General features: G+C 49.1%; 1 protein-coding gene across 2 annotated transcripts; it reads right to left on the reverse strand.

Moving 5' to 3' along the window:
* Positions 1–2003: 2003 nt before the first annotated feature.
* Positions 2004–17097, reverse strand: LOC142035778 (excitatory amino acid transporter 5-like). Of its 2 annotated transcripts, none has more exons than XM_075038273.1 (11): positions 16846–17097; positions 14550–14629; positions 12343–12555; positions 11522–11564; positions 10457–10679; positions 7390–7489; positions 6957–7190; positions 5244–5438; positions 4410–4544; positions 2425–2524; positions 2004–2311 (listed from the first exon to the last, which is right to left on the reverse strand). In XM_075038273.1, the coding sequence occupies exons 1-11, from the start codon at positions 17026–17028 to the stop codon at positions 2174–2176; spliced, it is 1644 nt and encodes a 547-aa protein (XP_074894374.1). In that variant the 5' UTR covers positions 17029–17097; the 3' UTR covers positions 2004–2173. The 2 variants fall into 2 exon arrangements, with proteins under 2 accessions (XP_074894374.1, XP_074894375.1); XM_075038274.1 differs by having other exon boundaries at positions 2004–2307; positions 2412–2524.
* Positions 17098–17221: the final 124 nt, after the last annotated feature.

Raw genomic sequence — 17221 nt, forward strand, 5'->3', positions numbered from 1 at the left:
TGGTGTGGAGCACATGTTACTTTGCCTCCCTCCAGTCCTGGTGCTCCTGAGTCTAGCCAGGATGGAATAAAACTCCTTCAGACGATGTCCAGTGACTTTGTCTGGACTCTGTGCTACTTTCTTCTCTTCTAGAAATCTCTTCTGGAAATCTCTTGTCCCTCAACCACTGATAAGTTTTCATTACTCTGTGTACATAAATTTGTGCTGACATTTTGGGGTTAGATGGGTGTCTGCCTGCTTTCAGTTTTGGCAAATCAAGGCTGAGCAGCAGATACAAGCTGGTGTAAATGTTCCCCCTGGCAGCAGGTTATTGAAAATACAAGTGGGGTTGGGATGGTACCATTCCGAGGACATCAGCTGAGACAGTGGATGCCTTACTAGCCACTTAACTCTGGCATTCAGTAAATCTGCTGCTTTAACTTTTCCACAATTTCTTTTTCATGTTAGAAGGTACTAAGCTGCCTCTTCTGTGCCTGTTTGCAGCACTGAAGATGATGGATTGTCCTTGCTGCCTTTGGCATTTTCACATCAATAATGATGGTTTCACTTTTTACCAGACCTCAAACAGACTTTCAGAAGCGTTTGAATTTTTTTTCCTTGTTTTATCCTGTTAGAGGGGCAAAGTGATTACAGCTCAGTTTTGAGAGTGCTGGGTGGTTAAAGCTCTCTTACTGTATTTGTCATAAGGTACGTGTCTGTGACATGACACCTTTTTTAAAAAATCTTAATAGAACAACATCATTGCTGCTGACTTCACAAATCAAACCTTCTCTGCTAAAATGGATCTCACCAGACTGGGAGAGGTTACCAACACTTGATAAACCACAGTACGTGCAACTCCTGACACGAGCTGCATGGAGTTGTGTTTACTTCGCCAGCTCTAGATTTATTCCTGAGATATAATACTCAATTTTGTCAGTAATAGTTTGTTCTTCCAGTTGCAGTGAACTTGAAGATGCACTCTTTTAAGTCGTTACTAGTAGGACTGCAGCCTTTGGAGGCAGGGGAGAATATCTGGCCGCTCTGCAGAAGGCAGAGCCCTGTGGTGTGAGTAATTGCTGGGAGACTCGTCCTGTATCCCCACCGCTGACCTAAGAAACCTCTGTCGGGGACATTGACTCCTGTCTTTTATTGCAGGATTAAGATTCTGTGTTGTAATGTCCAGAGCTCATTAATGAGAGGGGAATATATGTGAAAAGCGGGATTCCTTTGGTGCTGGTTGGCTGGACTCCCCTTGGGCAGCCAGCGAGGGACATGGACACTTCAGGCACTTAATGCTGTGGCAGTAAAGACAAAGCAAGAAGGAGAAGGGGGATGAGGTCGCATTTTGGGAGAGAAATTAATTCAGCAACATGAATCATTGGTATAAAAGGCTTTTGTGGAGAAGGCTGCCCTGGGAAGCCTGGATTTTAAGGCTGTAATTGGAATTTGAACTTTGGGACAGATCCTTAGCTGGGAAAATCAATGTGGTTGCAATTGGGCCTGGTCAATTAGTTTCCCTGTAATAAAGCGGCTGGTAAAAACGTGTACAGCTGGTCCTTCCATCCCTGCAGCTAAAATGAATCTCGCTGTCCAGGCGGAGTGAAACACTTCAACCAGCTTTGTGTAATGGCTGGAAAATCCAGTTATGTCAAACTTGGATTTTGAGCTGTAGACAAAATTCACTTAATCTTAGTTTTTAGATGAGAAGGTAGTAATAAAAAAAAGCACTGATTTAAAAAAAATAATCTCTATAATAAAGAAAAGGAAACCTTACAGAGTGCAGCCTGGCCAGCAGATAAGGGCTGCTGACCTACGGTGTCAGATTTTTGTCCCATCTCTACTGCTTTCTCATCTAGTCCAGTTCCAGTTTTTTAATACCTGCTCACCACTTCCCTAACCTTTGAAAAGAACTGGGCTTGAAATGATGTGAGGCATAAAACCTTCACTTCCCAGCTGCTTCAGACAGTCAGGGCAGCAGGCTCAGAGCTGCATCCTCAGTTGCGAGGAGGAGTTGCAGAGCCGTGCTGTTTGGGTGCTTTCTGGCGAGTCCCACAGTCTTCAAAGGACAGAGAGGATTTTTCCACTTTCCATGCCAAGTAAGGCCTTTTTCTTGCGGAGCATCCACGTACGACATTCACAATGTTAGTGTTTAGCACCAAGATCCCTTTCCTGGGAGTGGGAATGCTGTGATCTACACCTGACAGATGTTATAATGAACTCCTGTCTGATCGAGCAAAGTTTCTTCAATCATTTCAATCACATTATCTTTGGGATGTAGATGTGAGGTCTCTACAGAAGGAAACTTGTCCGTGTTGCTTACTGGATCTTGCTGCAAAAAGAAAAAATACAATTTTAACTTCTTAAACAAGCACATATATTGTGTCTGTGCATAGTCCTTGCGATTCCTGCGTTCCCCTGCTCTCCCAGACGAGCTATACTTACCTTGGGGGGCTTTGGGGCAAAGTCTTTCTCGCAAACATGTGCTACGATGCCAGCAGCCAGAGCATCACCAAGGACGTTGGTCATAGTTCGAAATCGATCCCTAGATGAGAGAGAGCTGTGAGGATGCAGTTGGTGGCCACAGCCAATGTGCCTGGGGTCTTCTATGGCTTTAAAACGTGTCAACCCCCCCATCCCTAATGTCTCTACCACTGGTTTTGCTAATGGCAAGTTGAGACAAGCGCAATATTGCTCTTGCAAATACAGAGAGAAAACGATCCATGAGATGTCTGTGTGAGCCCGGTACCATGAAGGTGACGGGGCTTCTTTTGTCTGGTCGTGCTTCTCTTTTTAATGCATAGACCTGCCTGTGCTCCTTCCCAAACTCAGGCATCATCAGCGTTTTTTGCTCAGTGTGGGGCTGAGCTGCCTCAGCGTGTCATAAAACTCCTTGAGATGCCTCTCAGGGAAGAAATTTTGTTTTTCCAGCCACAGCACCTCTCTTGTTTATCCAAGCACCTCTGACATCAGTAGGAAGTGCCAGCACATGGTGGTGCTGGGTACCCTGCAATGCTGAAAGATTAAACTCGTGTTGGCTTCTGATTTTACAAGTTGCACCTGAAAAGTTAAATTTCCTTTTATGCGGAAGAAAGAGAGAAGCAGCCAAGATACTTGATGCTGTTTCCTCTCTGTCCAGGGTGGCTGTGAAGTACAAATCGGCAACCCACGTGTCAATTATGTAGAAGTCAGCGTCTTCTCTGTACGTGTTTTCACCTAGCCAATTTGCTTCATTTTTATGTTAGTACTTTAAAATGGCACATTTCACAAACTGGGTGTGTTTGACTTCGGCTTGTCTGTGACAAACGTAATCAAGCATCAGTTCTGATAACACGTGGGTTTGAGAGAAGTTGCTTATTAAATGTGAGAGGGGTTTTTGCTGCATCTGTTCAAGAGCTGACAATCTAATTTTCTGCTATAATTTGGTGTGCAACCAACTCGTACTTTACCTTGTTACTGTTTTGACGTGACATCTATTTCTCTCTCTTTTCTACTTGTGAAAATGCACGTTTCAGAAATAGAAACAGCAAACTGGATGAGCACATATGTAAATTATTACCCATGGCTTATGGTTTATTATTGGTTTTGCTGACTGATTATTTTTTTTCCTGGAGATTATGCTTTTTTCCTAAACAATTGCACATTTCCACCCCTTTTGTTGCTCTCTTGTTGTTGTTAGCGTCTTTCTGGCTAATTTTAATTTCTCCTTGTATGAAGCCAGATACCTTTCACCCTGCCTTACCAACCTTGTTCCTCTTCCAGGGAGAATATTCCACCAAAACAAATACCGTACCATCCACCACTTCGCTTTGACTCTTCTGCTGCCCATCCTCCTTTGTTCACAGAAGACTAGGACTTGAGGTATTTCTAGGGAATACATTAACTAGCAGCCTTACACAGTAATGCTTCATGAAGACAAGACTATGCACCCATTTTCCTCCTTTTCCACCTCTTGGTATGGCGGAAAGTAGCATCCCTTTGATCTCTTAAAAGTATAAACGTACATATGTTTCAGAAAGATGGATTTTGTTACTTATATGAGACCGCCAACAAAGATGTGTTGTACAATCAGGTTGGAATTTAGATAAAAAATTGGGACAAGCTGGTATTTCAAACTGGGAACCCTACTTGAGAGAGCGGCTGAATATCATCACCACTTCTTCCACTTACCTTAATGAGGTACCAGGCAGTGATGGGCACCTCAGAACAGAAATACTGCAAGTCAAACACTCCTTTAGGAGACCGTTTGCCTATAGTTATCATGGGCTATTTCAAGAAAATAATTGGAAAATGAAGAATCTCACACTTGGCTCCTGGCCTTGTTCTGTGATCTGTTAATGTCTATTTGCCTCCATGAGAGCTGCTTCAATCCGTCACCACGAATTGGGACGTAGCACCCACCCATAACATTGCATCTGGAAAATACTTACAGAGCCCAGTCGACTGCGATGATGAGTGTGATATCGTCGGTCGGCAGCCCAACAGAAGTTAACACGATGACCATCGTAACGAGTCCGGACTGGGGGATCCCGGCCGCCCCTATGCTTGCTGCTGTTGCTGTTATGCTGCAACGAGAAGGCGGCTGTGCAATTATTGCACGTGGGGTTTTTGTTTGTTTGTTTTAAAAAAAAGCAAGCGTATGGCAAAGTAAGTTAGTCCTGTGTGGAAGGATTGGATCGGATCTGGCTTCTTCCACCTTTCTGCTCCCTAATGCTCTCCTGAATCCCTGCCTGTGCACATCATGGCTGAGGGCTTGCAGCAGGTACTCTTGGCTTTGTGCTCGCACAACACTCCTCTGCGTTCCAGTGTAGGTAGTCCCTGCATAAAATTGCTAAATATTTGCAGCTGTACTTACTTATTTTTATCTAGATAGGTGCTTTATTTCCCTGCTTATAAAATGAGGATATTCCATTCCTGAAGGGGAGTAAATTACACCTGCACAAACCCTTCTATGCTAAGATAATTCATTGCTGCAGGTATTGACCTGCTCTAGCCGTGCTGTCAGTTCACAGTCTGGCTTTTACCTACAGGCAAAGTCTCTGATTTTGCAGTAAATTCTGTGGGTGCAGAGCCTGAGCTTTCCCTGGTGCACAGCGCAGGGGGCTGGTACATGCTGCGCCTTTCCCTATTCCTCAGCTTTCCAGCAAAGTTCACTCTGTGCAGTAGCAAGATCTCTGCCAAACAGGAAAAGTGAGAGAGATTGTTATAATGTCTATAAATATGAATAGAGAGAAATAATTCAGCAGCTGCAAAGAAACATTTACCTTATCGTTATAATTTGTCCCAAATCCAAATCATATTCATTGACCTGGGCAATAAAGATAGCAGCAACTGCCTCGTACAGTGCCGTGCCATCCATGTTGATGGTGGCACCGACAGGGAGGACGAATCGTGCCACACGTCTGTCTATTCCGTTGTTTTCCAGGAGACACTTTAGGGTGATGGGCAAGGTTGCTGAGCTGCAGAACAAGAAATCATCAGTAATTCTCTGCATTGAGCTTTATAAATAGGAATCGACATAATGGTATAGAAATACAAGTCCTCCTGAGGGCAAATGCAGCAGCGATATCATACAAACTGCTATAGCAATGGAAGTTTCTTCAGCTTGCATTACCCGGGGAATATATGTAATGAGCCAAGTAGTCAGTCAGCCGCTGGCTGCAAGGTAAACTGCTCTCTGTGAACAGCTATGTGTGATGGTTACAGCTTTGTAGTACATCCCTGATCCCCACATTAATCCGGCAGCACCTTGAACACTGGTAATGGGGCAGCATCTGCCAGCACCGGCCGTGCCGGGGTCCAGCCGGACCCCGCTGTTCCTCGTTCATCTCCCATGTGCTGCTCGCACGAGGAGCCGCTGCCTCGGCTCTTGCACCCCCCTGACATTTTTCTCTTGTTTCCGTCTAGCACGAAGACGTGAGCTGTCACGCAGGAGTCGGGATAAGGACGTGGAGGAAGAAGACGGAGTGGAAGAAGGGAAACGAACACAAAAAAGAAGTCGATGGGATTGCGATGGGCTCTTGGAGGCAGGGACTGCTTTTCTGAAAGGAGCTGGCTGCTGCACGTAGCTTGTCCCGCGTGGCTGGGACAAGGAGCAGAGTGCTCCCACCGCCCTCTCCGTAACAGCTCTCCCAGCTTGCTCAGCTGGCTGTCGAGCAGAGAGGAAGGAGAAAGCCTGATGGAGACCCAAATTCAGGAGCAGATCAAGCAGTTAAGAATAGCAACAGAGACCTGCAGCAGTGGGTGCTGGGTTTATTGGGATTATGTGAGGAAGCAACATTAGGGAGGCCAGAAAAATCCTTTGCCTAGTCAAATATTTTCTAAGAAAATATTTTCATTTGCATGTCTTCCAGAAAGGATGCTGGTTTCTGATGTAAAGCTTCTTCATTGTTATAAAGAATGTTTTCCAATGAAAATAAAATAGATAAAAATAATCTAAAATTATAAAATCTTAACCAAAGTAGACAACACTTTTCTTTGGAGGAGCTTGGGATACACAGGCATTGATTTAAGATTTTCAGTAAAGCGTTCAGAAGAGCTTTTGATGTTTTCAGTTAAAACCCAGGATCATAATCTCACCCTGTTCTATAAAGTACCTACAACAGTCCTATTTTGAATTCTTTGAAAGAAAACTGACTGCAGCAATTAAAAGCACACGCACACACACACCCACAAACATTGCTGCTTTGCTCTGGGAAAACCCCAGAAGAGGGAGAGCGGCAGAGAAATGCAAGCTGGCTGGGTCTGAAGATGCATTGAGGCTTTTCCCACTGCGGACCAGGGCAGTGCCAGCCATCCCACTAACTACTAAAATGAGAAGCGATCTCATTTGAAATAGTGCTGGAGCATAATTTTTCTTTGTCTGAATTATACCTGTTCTCCCACACCTTGCTGGGCCATGCACACAGCCACGACTCCCTTGACTAAACCAGATACCTTCTCAGCTGTATCAGCATATTTCAGCCATGTTTTCATACCTGGATGATGTAGCTAAGGCAATCAGCAAGGCTTGCAGTATCCCCTGAATGAAAGCAAAGGGGTTTTTCTTGGTGATGAGCATAAAAAGCAGAGGTAAGAGAATGAGTCCATGGATGACTAGCCCTGACACTACTGTAATGGCATATAGTCCCAGTTTCTGTCCTATAACTGATGGATCTCCCATCTCGAGGATCTTTCCAGCGATGAGAAATACAATGCCAAAGGGGAAGTACCTGCAAAGAATAAGCATAAAAAAATTATTTATGAGGGCGCAGCAATCATTGAAGCACTACATGACAGTCATTACAGTATTTGGTACCATGTGGTACAGTCATATGAAAATAAATCCAATGCTCACAATAGATATTTGTAGACGCATTATCATTAGATAGCAAGTAAGAAAATAACTGATTCAATCAAAAACAGATTTACCAAACTGCCATCGAGACAATTTTCATAACTGCTTCATTCAGACATTGGCACACATTAACCAGTGGTGTTCCTCGCTCGCCCATTTTCCCCAGGAGAAGTCCTGCAACCAAGCACATTGGTTTATATTAATAGTACCACGGGAGCAGCATGTGTCATGCTGAGAGTCTTGAGGCTCTGGTGGTCACAGAATGGGTTTCACTGGGAAAACTCATAGCAAGTCAGACTTAATACAGATTTCCTCATGTCTTATGGGTCATGGTAATTCTCTGCTCCAAGTAAACACAAGCATCTAGCCTTTTCTCAAAAAAACCACACCAAACACAAATCCAGGATACAGATTATTCCTTGCACAGATAACTGATAAACTCTTTACTGCTGCTCAATACTGGAAGAGCCACTTCTCAAGGTGGATAAGCTGTCTTTTTGCTATTTGGTAATACAAGAATAATGTAGCTCCAGAAACAAAAATTTATTTTTTTGAAAGGACAAAGCTCAGTGGGGTTATATATAGCTGAGGATGTGATGACATGTTGCATCCGTGCTCTTGCTCTGGAGTGAAAAAAGCCACATGCCACATCTGCCACTCGAATGAGCTTCTTTGGAAGTGCTCAGATTTTCCCGCTCCCCACGGGTGCTGGTGGTTCTCGGTTCCCTTGTGGGACGGGCTGTGCTGGCTGCTGACCAGCTATTTCATGCAGGTGGCTTTGTCGGTGGCTCACAGGCTGTACCATGGTGGTGAAGACACATGCAGCTGTACAATAATATGTCAGGAAGGATCCAACTGAGTTGCTTAGATACAGGAATTAAGCCTCCAGTATTAATTCTGTTTTTTCTTTTGATGTTGTTGTATTAACCTAATTCCAGTCTAATTTTCTGTTGAAAGAATACTAGAGCAGAAATACATGAATGGTTAGAGGGGTTATGGTGCTTTTTGGTCTGCCAGCACAAAATTGGCCAGTGCTAAATCCCATTGCTTTCACTGGCGAGGAGGTTTCCCAGGTACCCATTGAGCAAAAGAAAAATGAGTCTTTGAGTATTTGCCCGTCTAGTTTACAGCCCGGTGCATGTCCTTTCTGTGTGGTCCCATTAGCAAAAATTACTTCTGAAGCACTGTACAAGTGTCTTCTTTAGCTTGGAAAAGAAGAATATAATCAGATCTTGTCTTGTCCCTCGCATCCCTCTTCAGTCTTCAGGGCTGAGGACTCCTAGAGACCCTTGGCACGTAGTTGGATCTCTTGGCTTGCTCAGAAGAGACATGAGATCATGTCACCTTTGCCAGGACTTTCAGAAATGAGACAAAGCTTGGCGTACTTAAATCTCAGCTCTGTTGATATTTTCATCCAGTATTTGGTGGCTATAACAGCTGGTTTGAAAGAAATCCATTCCTCTTCAGGTCCTATGGACAGCTGATTTGGAAAAGATCACCCTAGCAAATGGACAGCTGATTTCAAGTAACTTTAAATCTCTGCCCTTTTACGGATTTCAGAGGCAACAGAAAGGGCTGGAGATGCTTGGTGTCGGTGAAGGGATCACTGGACCTGTGGCAGCTGTGTGGGGTTACCATCCACAGCAAAGCTGTGTTGCCTGGCCTTCCCTGTCCCTCTCCTGTTTTCTGCCAGGCAAACCCCGTTAATTCAACCTCTCCTCGCAGGTAAAGCTTCCCACAGATGTAAGAATGCCCTTTTCCAGGCTACCTGTCCCCGGTGCAGGTCATGCTCTGCCAGTCTGCGGCTTCATGGAGCTCTAATCCATCCCGTGCAAAACCCAGGGAGTGCAGCTGGGTGGCTGGGGCTGGCTCCGGTGATGTCCCGCTGCCTCCTAACTCGGTGCTGATCCTCACTCCCACGCTGGCAGGGTGTGGGGAGGTGGTAATCTCAGAAGAGAAAAGCAGCTTCTCCTCACTTGTTTGGGCTGGAGGAGGGCATATGTCCTGCAAGCAGGTCCCTGAGCGCCCGTGGTCTGCAGATGGTGTTGGTCACTGAGACAGGACCATAGACATCTCTTTTGTCCGTGAGGATCTCTAAGTGGGTCTGTCTCTGCCTGGTCTCACCGCGGCCATCTCCTCCGTGCACTCCTTGTATTGTAGCCTTTAAAACTGGCTGCTCCCCCCCGGCTCTGACGGCAGTCTGGTGTGCTCCAGTGCATTGCTGGCTACGCTGCTCCCACTCCTCAAATCCTCTAATTGGCTTTTTGGTTCCTTATACACTAAGGTCAAGCTCCTTGCCCTCACCTCTTAATCTACACGTAATCCTCCCCCATGCTCATCTCATCGCCTCCTACTCTTTTTCCCTCCCGATTCCTCCCTTTCTCACTCGGCCTTGCACCCCGTGTCTTTCTACCTTATGCTTTGAGTCAGCTCCAAGTTGCTCCTTCCCTTGACTTTCTCCCCTTTAAACCTTATTATTCCCTAACCCTTGCATGTTCTCTCCATCCAACCTCTGCTCCTTCTTCCTTCCTGAAATTGCTGCCAAGCACCTTGTCCGTGCGGGATTGCAAACTATTCAACGCAGGAAGCTTTCTTACCTTCTTCAGAAAGTCCTGTTACAAATTTCCATACATTTGTGACAGGCACTAAGTCTGACCCAACTTTCACCTGCTGCCTGGTCAGGGAGTTTGAACACTGCCAGCATGAAGGGTTTGGGCTGTTTGTAACGAGCCGTGTCCCAGGTAGCCTCTGCAAAAGTTACAACTCACTTCAGCAGACTTCATAAAAAGGACCCTCCAGCTTATGTGACAATTTGAAAACCCCTCAGGACCTGTGTTTGGGCTGTGAAGGCTCATACAGAAAATGTGGGGAGAAAACAGCCTTCTTGGTGCCTAATGCCTTTTTCGAGCTCCGTTACAGATAGTACTGACCAAGGTGTTGGTACAAGCTCCGTGCTGTGCCTGGTTCCCCAGGGACTTGAGCAGTTAGAGCTAAAATAACCTCATCCCTCTGAGCATCCCCACCTCGGTTTACAGCCCAGTGGCCACAGCAGTTACCCCCCTGGCTTGCAACCGCCTCTGAACAGCCCTGCAAGCTGGGCTGGGGCGCAGCACGGTGCCCCGTTCTCTACTGAGCAGGTACCTATCGTTGCTGAGAAGATGACGATTCCCAAGACGTTCATCTCATTGCTAGTCCCGGGCAGAGTCCTGTAGGTCATCTCAGGTGACGGCGTCAGCTCGAGGAACACAGGCCGATGAATTTCAGGGTTTTCATCATCAGGTGCAAAGTAAATAAAACTGAGAGATTTTCCTGGGATCTTTGGAAAGCCGGGAGACTTCACCACTGGGACAAGAACAGTTCGATACTGGAACAAAAGCAAAGCAGTGAGGTTAGTGTCCTGTTGGCAATGGACTCCATCCTGCTCTGAACACAGAAAGCTGGCACTGGGCCAGGTGGTCCTGGAGGTTTAAAGTTTGTTTTTCAGGCAGTACAAAGCTGGTGAAAAGAAGAGAAGCAAGAAACAGGCAAGGGCAACTGTGGTTGTTCCCTGCAGACCTCAACACAGCCATCCTCGAGCAGGACCGCACTTCTCTGGACAGACACATGGCATTTGTGAGTCAGGTCCCTTCAGGATCCCGGTGCAGCACCCGGTAGCGTTGTGGTCCCCATGGAGAGGCCCCTTCACCCCCCATCCCTCTCCTTCTGGGGGCTTTACAGACGCTTTCCCAAGGCCGTGAATTTGCTCATTTTCCCTTCTCCTCTCCACCCCACATGGCCCCTTTTCAGTCTCTCCCCTTTGTCCACCCCAACCTTTCCTTCAAGCTTTCCTTCCCCGTGCCTGCTGCCTGCCCGCCCCTCCGCCTCTGCTCCCCGATCCCCAGGGACTGGGAAGCCCCTGCACAAGAGCGGGGTCCGAGGGAAGAGACGTTGTGCTGCTGTTGTACAGGAGCCCTCCCAGGCAGAGGGCAGGCAGGGGTGTCCCTGAGAGTCCGTGCCCACACCAGCACCCTCCCCGCTTTGGGTGCCTGCCCTGGGGTGAGCAGAAAGCAGCCGGGGAGCGGGCAGGGTGGGGATGGAGGCAGAGGGAAGGGAAGGGGCTTGTGTCCAGCCTGTGGGTGGGGAAGAGCCCCCAGACAGGGACAGCAGCCTCCTCTGGAGCCCAGCACCATCCCAGCCACCTGTGGTGGTGGAGCTTGGTGAACTCACCTGCTGGAATGAAGCTTCGATCAGGTTAGAAGGAAACATGTTTCTGTAAGAGAGCAATTGCGCAGGGGTTAAAGTGCGTTGCGAGGATGCAGGGAACAACCTGGGAAGCGCCTCTGGTGGGCGCGAGGCCAAGGGGACCATTACAGCCAACAGCAGCTTGATGTCCTCTTTGCAAGCTGAGGGCAAAGACAGGCTGGAAGGTGAACGAGGAGCAGGACTCTGAATCACGTGTAAACTGGACTCACAGAAAGGCGGAGGTTGGGATGGACATCTGCCGTCTCCAACCCCCTGCTCAGAGCAGGACCACCTGCAAAGCTGGAGCAGGATGCTCAGAGCCTTGTCCAGTCAATTGAACACCTCTGGACATGGAGATTCTCCCTGGGTCTGTCCTGCACCCCCCCTCCACAGTTAACCCTCATCCACTGTTTTAATCCAGCCTTGGGCCAATTCCTCCTCATTTTTACCTTGCAAAGCCCAAGGAGCTGCAGGGTTTGGCATGTTATGGCTGAGGCTGCAAAGGGAGAACCGCTGAGCTTTGCAGGGAATTTAATTCTGCCTGTTCTCTGCTGCCGCAGCCCTCTTTGCTGGTGGCTCTGGGAGGAGAGCAATGGGAGTGACAGAGTGGCCAGAGGGATGTGTGTGGGGAGAAATGAACTCCATGTCGCCGGGCTGGGAGGTACCAGTGCCTGGTCAGCGTGGCCAACGGTACTCCTGTTCCTCTTGAGGTCTCAATACCTCCCGGGAACTCAGTGCCCTGTGGGAAGACCTTGTCTGTGAAACGCCATCATAAACTTGGCTCCTCCTGAAATCCTGTGACGTACCTGATTAAATCCAGTAACGCATCAGCGGAGCTGAGCACCACTTTCCCCACAGAGTAGTCATCCTTCTGGGCAGCTGCGCCAGGGTGGATGCTGACCACGAGGATGATCCCAACAGTCACTGCCATGAAGGTTGTCCAAAGGTAGTAGGTGATGGTGATCATCCCCATCTTCCCGCAGGCCTTGGACTCCATCGTGGCCAGCCCGGACATGAGGCTACAGAAGAAAAGATTGTGGTCAGTGTCTGCTCCCAAAACTGCACAAGATGCATCTGATGGGCAAAATCTCCAAGGTGAGAGAAGCTTCCATAGATTATTTTTTTTTTAACCAATGCTTGAGGGCATCACCAAGCACTTGCATATTGGTTTGCCTGTGCCCACAGGATCTCATGCCCAGGACGGGCTTCTGGCAACCCAGGCTGAGCTGCAAAGGGCAGGAGACACCTTTCTGAGTACCTTTTCAAGGTCTGGCCGTGTTTTCTGTTTTCTCCAGGGGATAAGAAGTAAATATTCGTAGTGTATTTTGATGGTGAATAACTAACACTGCTCTTTTTTTTTTGTGATGCTGTTCTCTTAAATCTCTGACATCCTGTGCTGCTGCTGCATGTCACTATGAACAGCAAAGAAAGGTATTAGCAAGGTTTATAAAATCCTGGTGGGGACGGACCCCACTCCCCCAAGGAGAGAGTATGTGTAAGCTTTCCTAAGAAGTAGCCCATAAGCTACTTTTAAACAAAACTGGACTAAAAATAGAGAGGGTATTACAGGCTGCACCAGCAGGGAGAGCTGGCCGGTGGCAGTGCCGGCACTGGGGACAAATGGGAGTGTTTGGGGGCTGCAGCGTGCCGCATGTACATGCAGACCTACACCAAGCTCCTGGCCACTGTTTTTCACTGCTCCAGCCCTGCAGAGCCCTGGCTAAGCCTGCCGGCAGTGTTTGACAGTTGCCCGATGACCCCCAGGTGGAACGTGATGGAGACAGAGGCTGCAAGGGTTAATGCCATGCTTGGGGACACACAAGGGATGGGTGGTTGAGGTGGTGGCCAGCCCACAGATCCCCTCCAGCAGCCACGTGTCCGGGAGGAGAGAGATCCTGGGAAGCTCAAGAGGGGCCACAAAAGCAACACGGAGATGGGTGACGCTTTCCAGCGTGAGGCTTGGGGATCTCCAGAGCTGAGGCTCAACCTCGACAAATCCATTCCCAGAGCATGCCTGGTCCCCTCTGGGACGATGCATAGAGGGAAGATGCCACTTTAGCATAATTCAGTAATTAAATAAGAAAAAAGCCTGGTTCAACTCAACATGCAAGAAAAATCCTGGGAGCCCTGCACAGATCCTGCGCCTGCAGGCAGAGCAGTCGACGGGGACAAACCAGCATCACTGAGCTGCAAGGAGGGCTGAGAGCACCCCAAGAGTGAAGGAAAACCCAGGCAGCGCATCTGGGAAGGGAGTGTGAAATACCAGAGGGGAAAAGAAAGCAGCTCTGCAAGGGCTGATACTGAAAATGCCAAGTGTGGCCAGGATAGAGACCACACTGCTCCCCAAAATAAACCAAAGGCAAATGGCACAGCAAGCAAACTCTGACAAACAATAGACAAGTGACACATCCTCAAAGGAATGAAGACCTAATTGTTGTTTGGGTATTTCTAATGAGCATGTGCTGGCAATTGTCTAAAATATGTAAATCCATGTAAGCTTTTCAAGACCTTGCTTAGACTTGAGTGTGACTCTATCAATCAACTCTGTTTCTTATTTCTAGATCTGGACGGGCTGATAAAAGTGGGATTGGTAAACAGATGCAACATTGAGGGATACTTGTGGTTTCTACCTGAACTTTCTCAAAACCCTCTAAATAAGGAAATCTGCTTTGAGTTTAAAGAGCTGCCCATCATCAACCGCCCATGGATTGTCCCAGCATTGCCAGCTGGTGGGGCCCAAAAAGAAAGGAAACACCCCAGCCAGTGCAGGTGTCTGACCAGGGTGCAGGTGTCTACCAAATCCAGGTGAGTATTTGCCCCAGCCCATTGCTGGGAAATCATGGGGTTTGATGGATACCAAGCTAGGGGTTGCTGCTTGGTTGCTGGCTGCTTGGGACTGGGGTTATTCTCACCCCAGGCAGTTTTGGGGTGATCTCCTGAATGGGAGATCATGGGGAGATCTCCTCAATGTGATGGAGAGATGGTACTTTAGAAGCAGAAGGTGCTGTCTTACCTAGAGGTGATCAAGGGCAGGATCAGCATCTTCAACATCCTCATGAGGAGCTCTCCAGGAAAGGAAAAGTACTGCTTCTCCTGCACATAGAGCAGAGCCATTGTGTCAGGTGGGAGCTGAGAAATGGACACTGATCATGGGCTGAGGGCTCAAACCTGATACATTTGCCTTTTTCCCAACCGGACCCAGCTCTGAGTTTGGTTCCAAGCTGGCAGCCATTCCTTGCGGCACTCAGAGACACTGGGAGCTGGGTCAGGAATGGGAAATATTGGCCATGTGGGAAACCTGGCTGTGAGGGGCATGTGGGGCTGGTCCTCTCCTAAAAACACCCTTGGATCCATCACCTAGGGAACAGTCCCCACGGCTCCACCACTGGCTCCTCCTGAATGTCATTGCACTTGTAATTGGGGAGCAGAAGCTCGACTGCATGTGCAAAAGGGCCCTGAAGCTGTCGGGTGCAGCCTGGTGCCAAAAGGTGGCAATACCTTGTGGCTGCAAATGGCAAAGGCGAGCTCGGGGAGAGCCCGGGTGTGTGGCCCATCTGTGGTGCAGCCTCACGGTGCACCGAGGGAGGTTTCCACCCCGCGGCATCCGTCCACCCTCGCACTCCTCACATGGGCATGGGGAAGGGCTGCCTGGAGAGGGACCCCCAAAGCCTGGATCCCACAGCCATGGCCAAGGGAAGGGTGAGGAGTCTGTGAGACCAGCAGCCAGCATCCCTCCCTCCCTCCACCGTCACTCGTCCGTCTTTCCATCCACCATCCTTCCAGCTGCTGAGTTCCTTCCACACCTCCATCCATCCCTCCATCACTCCATCCGTCCACCTCCCCTCCCTCCCGGCCCCCAGTCTTTCCCTGTGCTGCTGTAGAGGTGTCAGGGATGGATCTGAGTTGGCCCCAAGCCAAGCAGGTGCTTTTCATTACTCCAAAGTAATTAACACCACTGGGCTTTGAGGGATCCCAAGGCAAACTATTAAAATAAATGCTCTACACTGCTGTCCCTGCACTAACCCATCCGTGTGGCCTAAACGTGGCTGATTTCCCCAGGGAGCTCCTGTAGAGTGAAGCTACAATGGGTCCACCTGGGTGCAAGGAGTAATAGCAGATTTGAACAGCATCTTATTTGTCAGCGGGTTTCTCAGCTTTGTGACACTTTCCCATCACAGGGAGGAAAGCAGGGATCGGGTACTTCCCCAGCCCCTCATCTGTGGCACGGATTTTGGGACGAAAGTCTCTAATGGGGAGAAGTGGCTGCCAGGGACCACATGCAGGGCTGCAGCAACAGGGCAGGACAGGACTGTGGCTGAGGGTGGACGAACTCGGTGCATGGCTGGACGAGGGGCAGGAGTCTGGGGGCTCTACCAGCCCCAAGCCCGGTGTGGGCGGCTGCCGAGCTCTCACAGGCACATGCGCCAGGATGCAGGGAGATTACACACAGCTTCAATTAAGTAACAAGATCATCCCCGCTGCGGGTAGTGATGCTGAAGGGCGTAATTGAAGTGACAAGACTTTGCTAAATCCTTGTGGGTGACACGGGGATGTTCCAGCATCAGCCAAGCTCTCCCCGAAGCAGCATCCCCCGTCCCAGCCTCAGCCAGCCCGGCCAAAGATCAGGGCTGAGCCATAGCCAAGATGCCCAACGTCATTAAAGCCGCGGGGATTTCAGCACGGTGACATTTAACAGCACAATGCTCCTAGAAAGCGCTGCGCAAACGCATCTTTTAGGTGCATTTTCCTCCATGCTTTTGTCTCCAAGGGTGCTCAGAGGAAGGTGACCCCTGGAAGCCCCCCAGGCTCACCACCAGCCCCATATTTATTTGCTGGGCCTTCTCCAGAGAGTGGAAACGTGCTTTGGTTGAGCATCTGTGCAGCCTCTGGGTAGAGTAACAGGAGGAGCTCATCCCTCGGACCCCAGTGCTGCTGTTTGTGTTGGGGGGAACCTGTTACCGCTCACCCAGGAGACGAGCATCCATTACCCTCTTTCCCACCCTCATCGACCTGGAGTCTCCTGCAGCCCCACAGGGTCTGTCCCGGAGCCCCCCACTCCCAGTGGAGGGAGGCAGGATTTGTCCTGCAGCTTTGGCATTTGTTGGCAGCTTTTTGGTCAAAAAAGAAAAAAAGAAAGCCATGGGGAGAAACCTGCCTTGAGGGGTGGTTTCCTTGGGCAGGAGCCTTTGCTTTTGAGGCTGTGCCCATCTGGGTCCCTGGATGGTGATGTCTTGCTGGCACCAGGGCTGGTTGCCCCAGCTGCCCTGCTCCATCCCCCTTGCTCCCGTCCCAAACCCAGCCAGGCTTACCAGCTCCGTCAGCTCCAGCGCCCGCAGCAGGAACCCCAGGAGGCACCCGGTGGCAACCGACAGCATCGATAGGGTCAAGAGGCCATTTTTACGCCAGAAAGCTGCTACCCACTTCCAGATGTGCAGGAGGGTCGTGGACAGTGAGTTCAGCAAAGCTCTCCTGAACCGCTCCCACATGGTCATCCTCAGCCACCCAGGCGATGCCCCTCAGAGCAGCTCCCAGCCCCGTTCATCGCCCTGGGCACCACTGTGCCGACGGATCCCTGCCCTTTGCCGGGAGCCGAGCACGCCAGCGGCTAATCTCCAGGACCAAAAGCTTCAGGGCTATTTGGGAGCCTTTCCCATAATGGAAAGTGACGTCTTCAACTGATTAATC

Source organism: Buteo buteo, chromosome 10, assembly GCF_964188355.1.
Source record: "Buteo buteo chromosome 10, bButBut1.hap1.1, whole genome shotgun sequence".
In the NCBI taxonomy this organism is placed as follows: Eukaryota; Metazoa; Chordata; class Aves; order Accipitriformes; family Accipitridae; genus Buteo; species Buteo buteo.

Excerpts from the sequence above, each read along its gene's own strand:
- LOC142035778 (XM_075038274.1), bottom strand. The coding sequence starts at position 17,028 with ATGACCATGTGGGAGCGGTTCAGGAGAGCTTTGCTGAACTCACTGTCC. Across the intron at positions 12,556-14,549 it reads CTGCCCTTGATCACCTCTAG|CCTCATGTCCGGGCTGGCCA; the intron begins GTAAGACAGCAC and ends TTTCTTCTGTAG. Across the intron at positions 4,545-5,243 it reads GGACAAATTATAACGATAAG|CATAACAGCAACAGCAGCAA; the intron begins GTAAATGTTTCT and ends TTCTCGTTGCAG.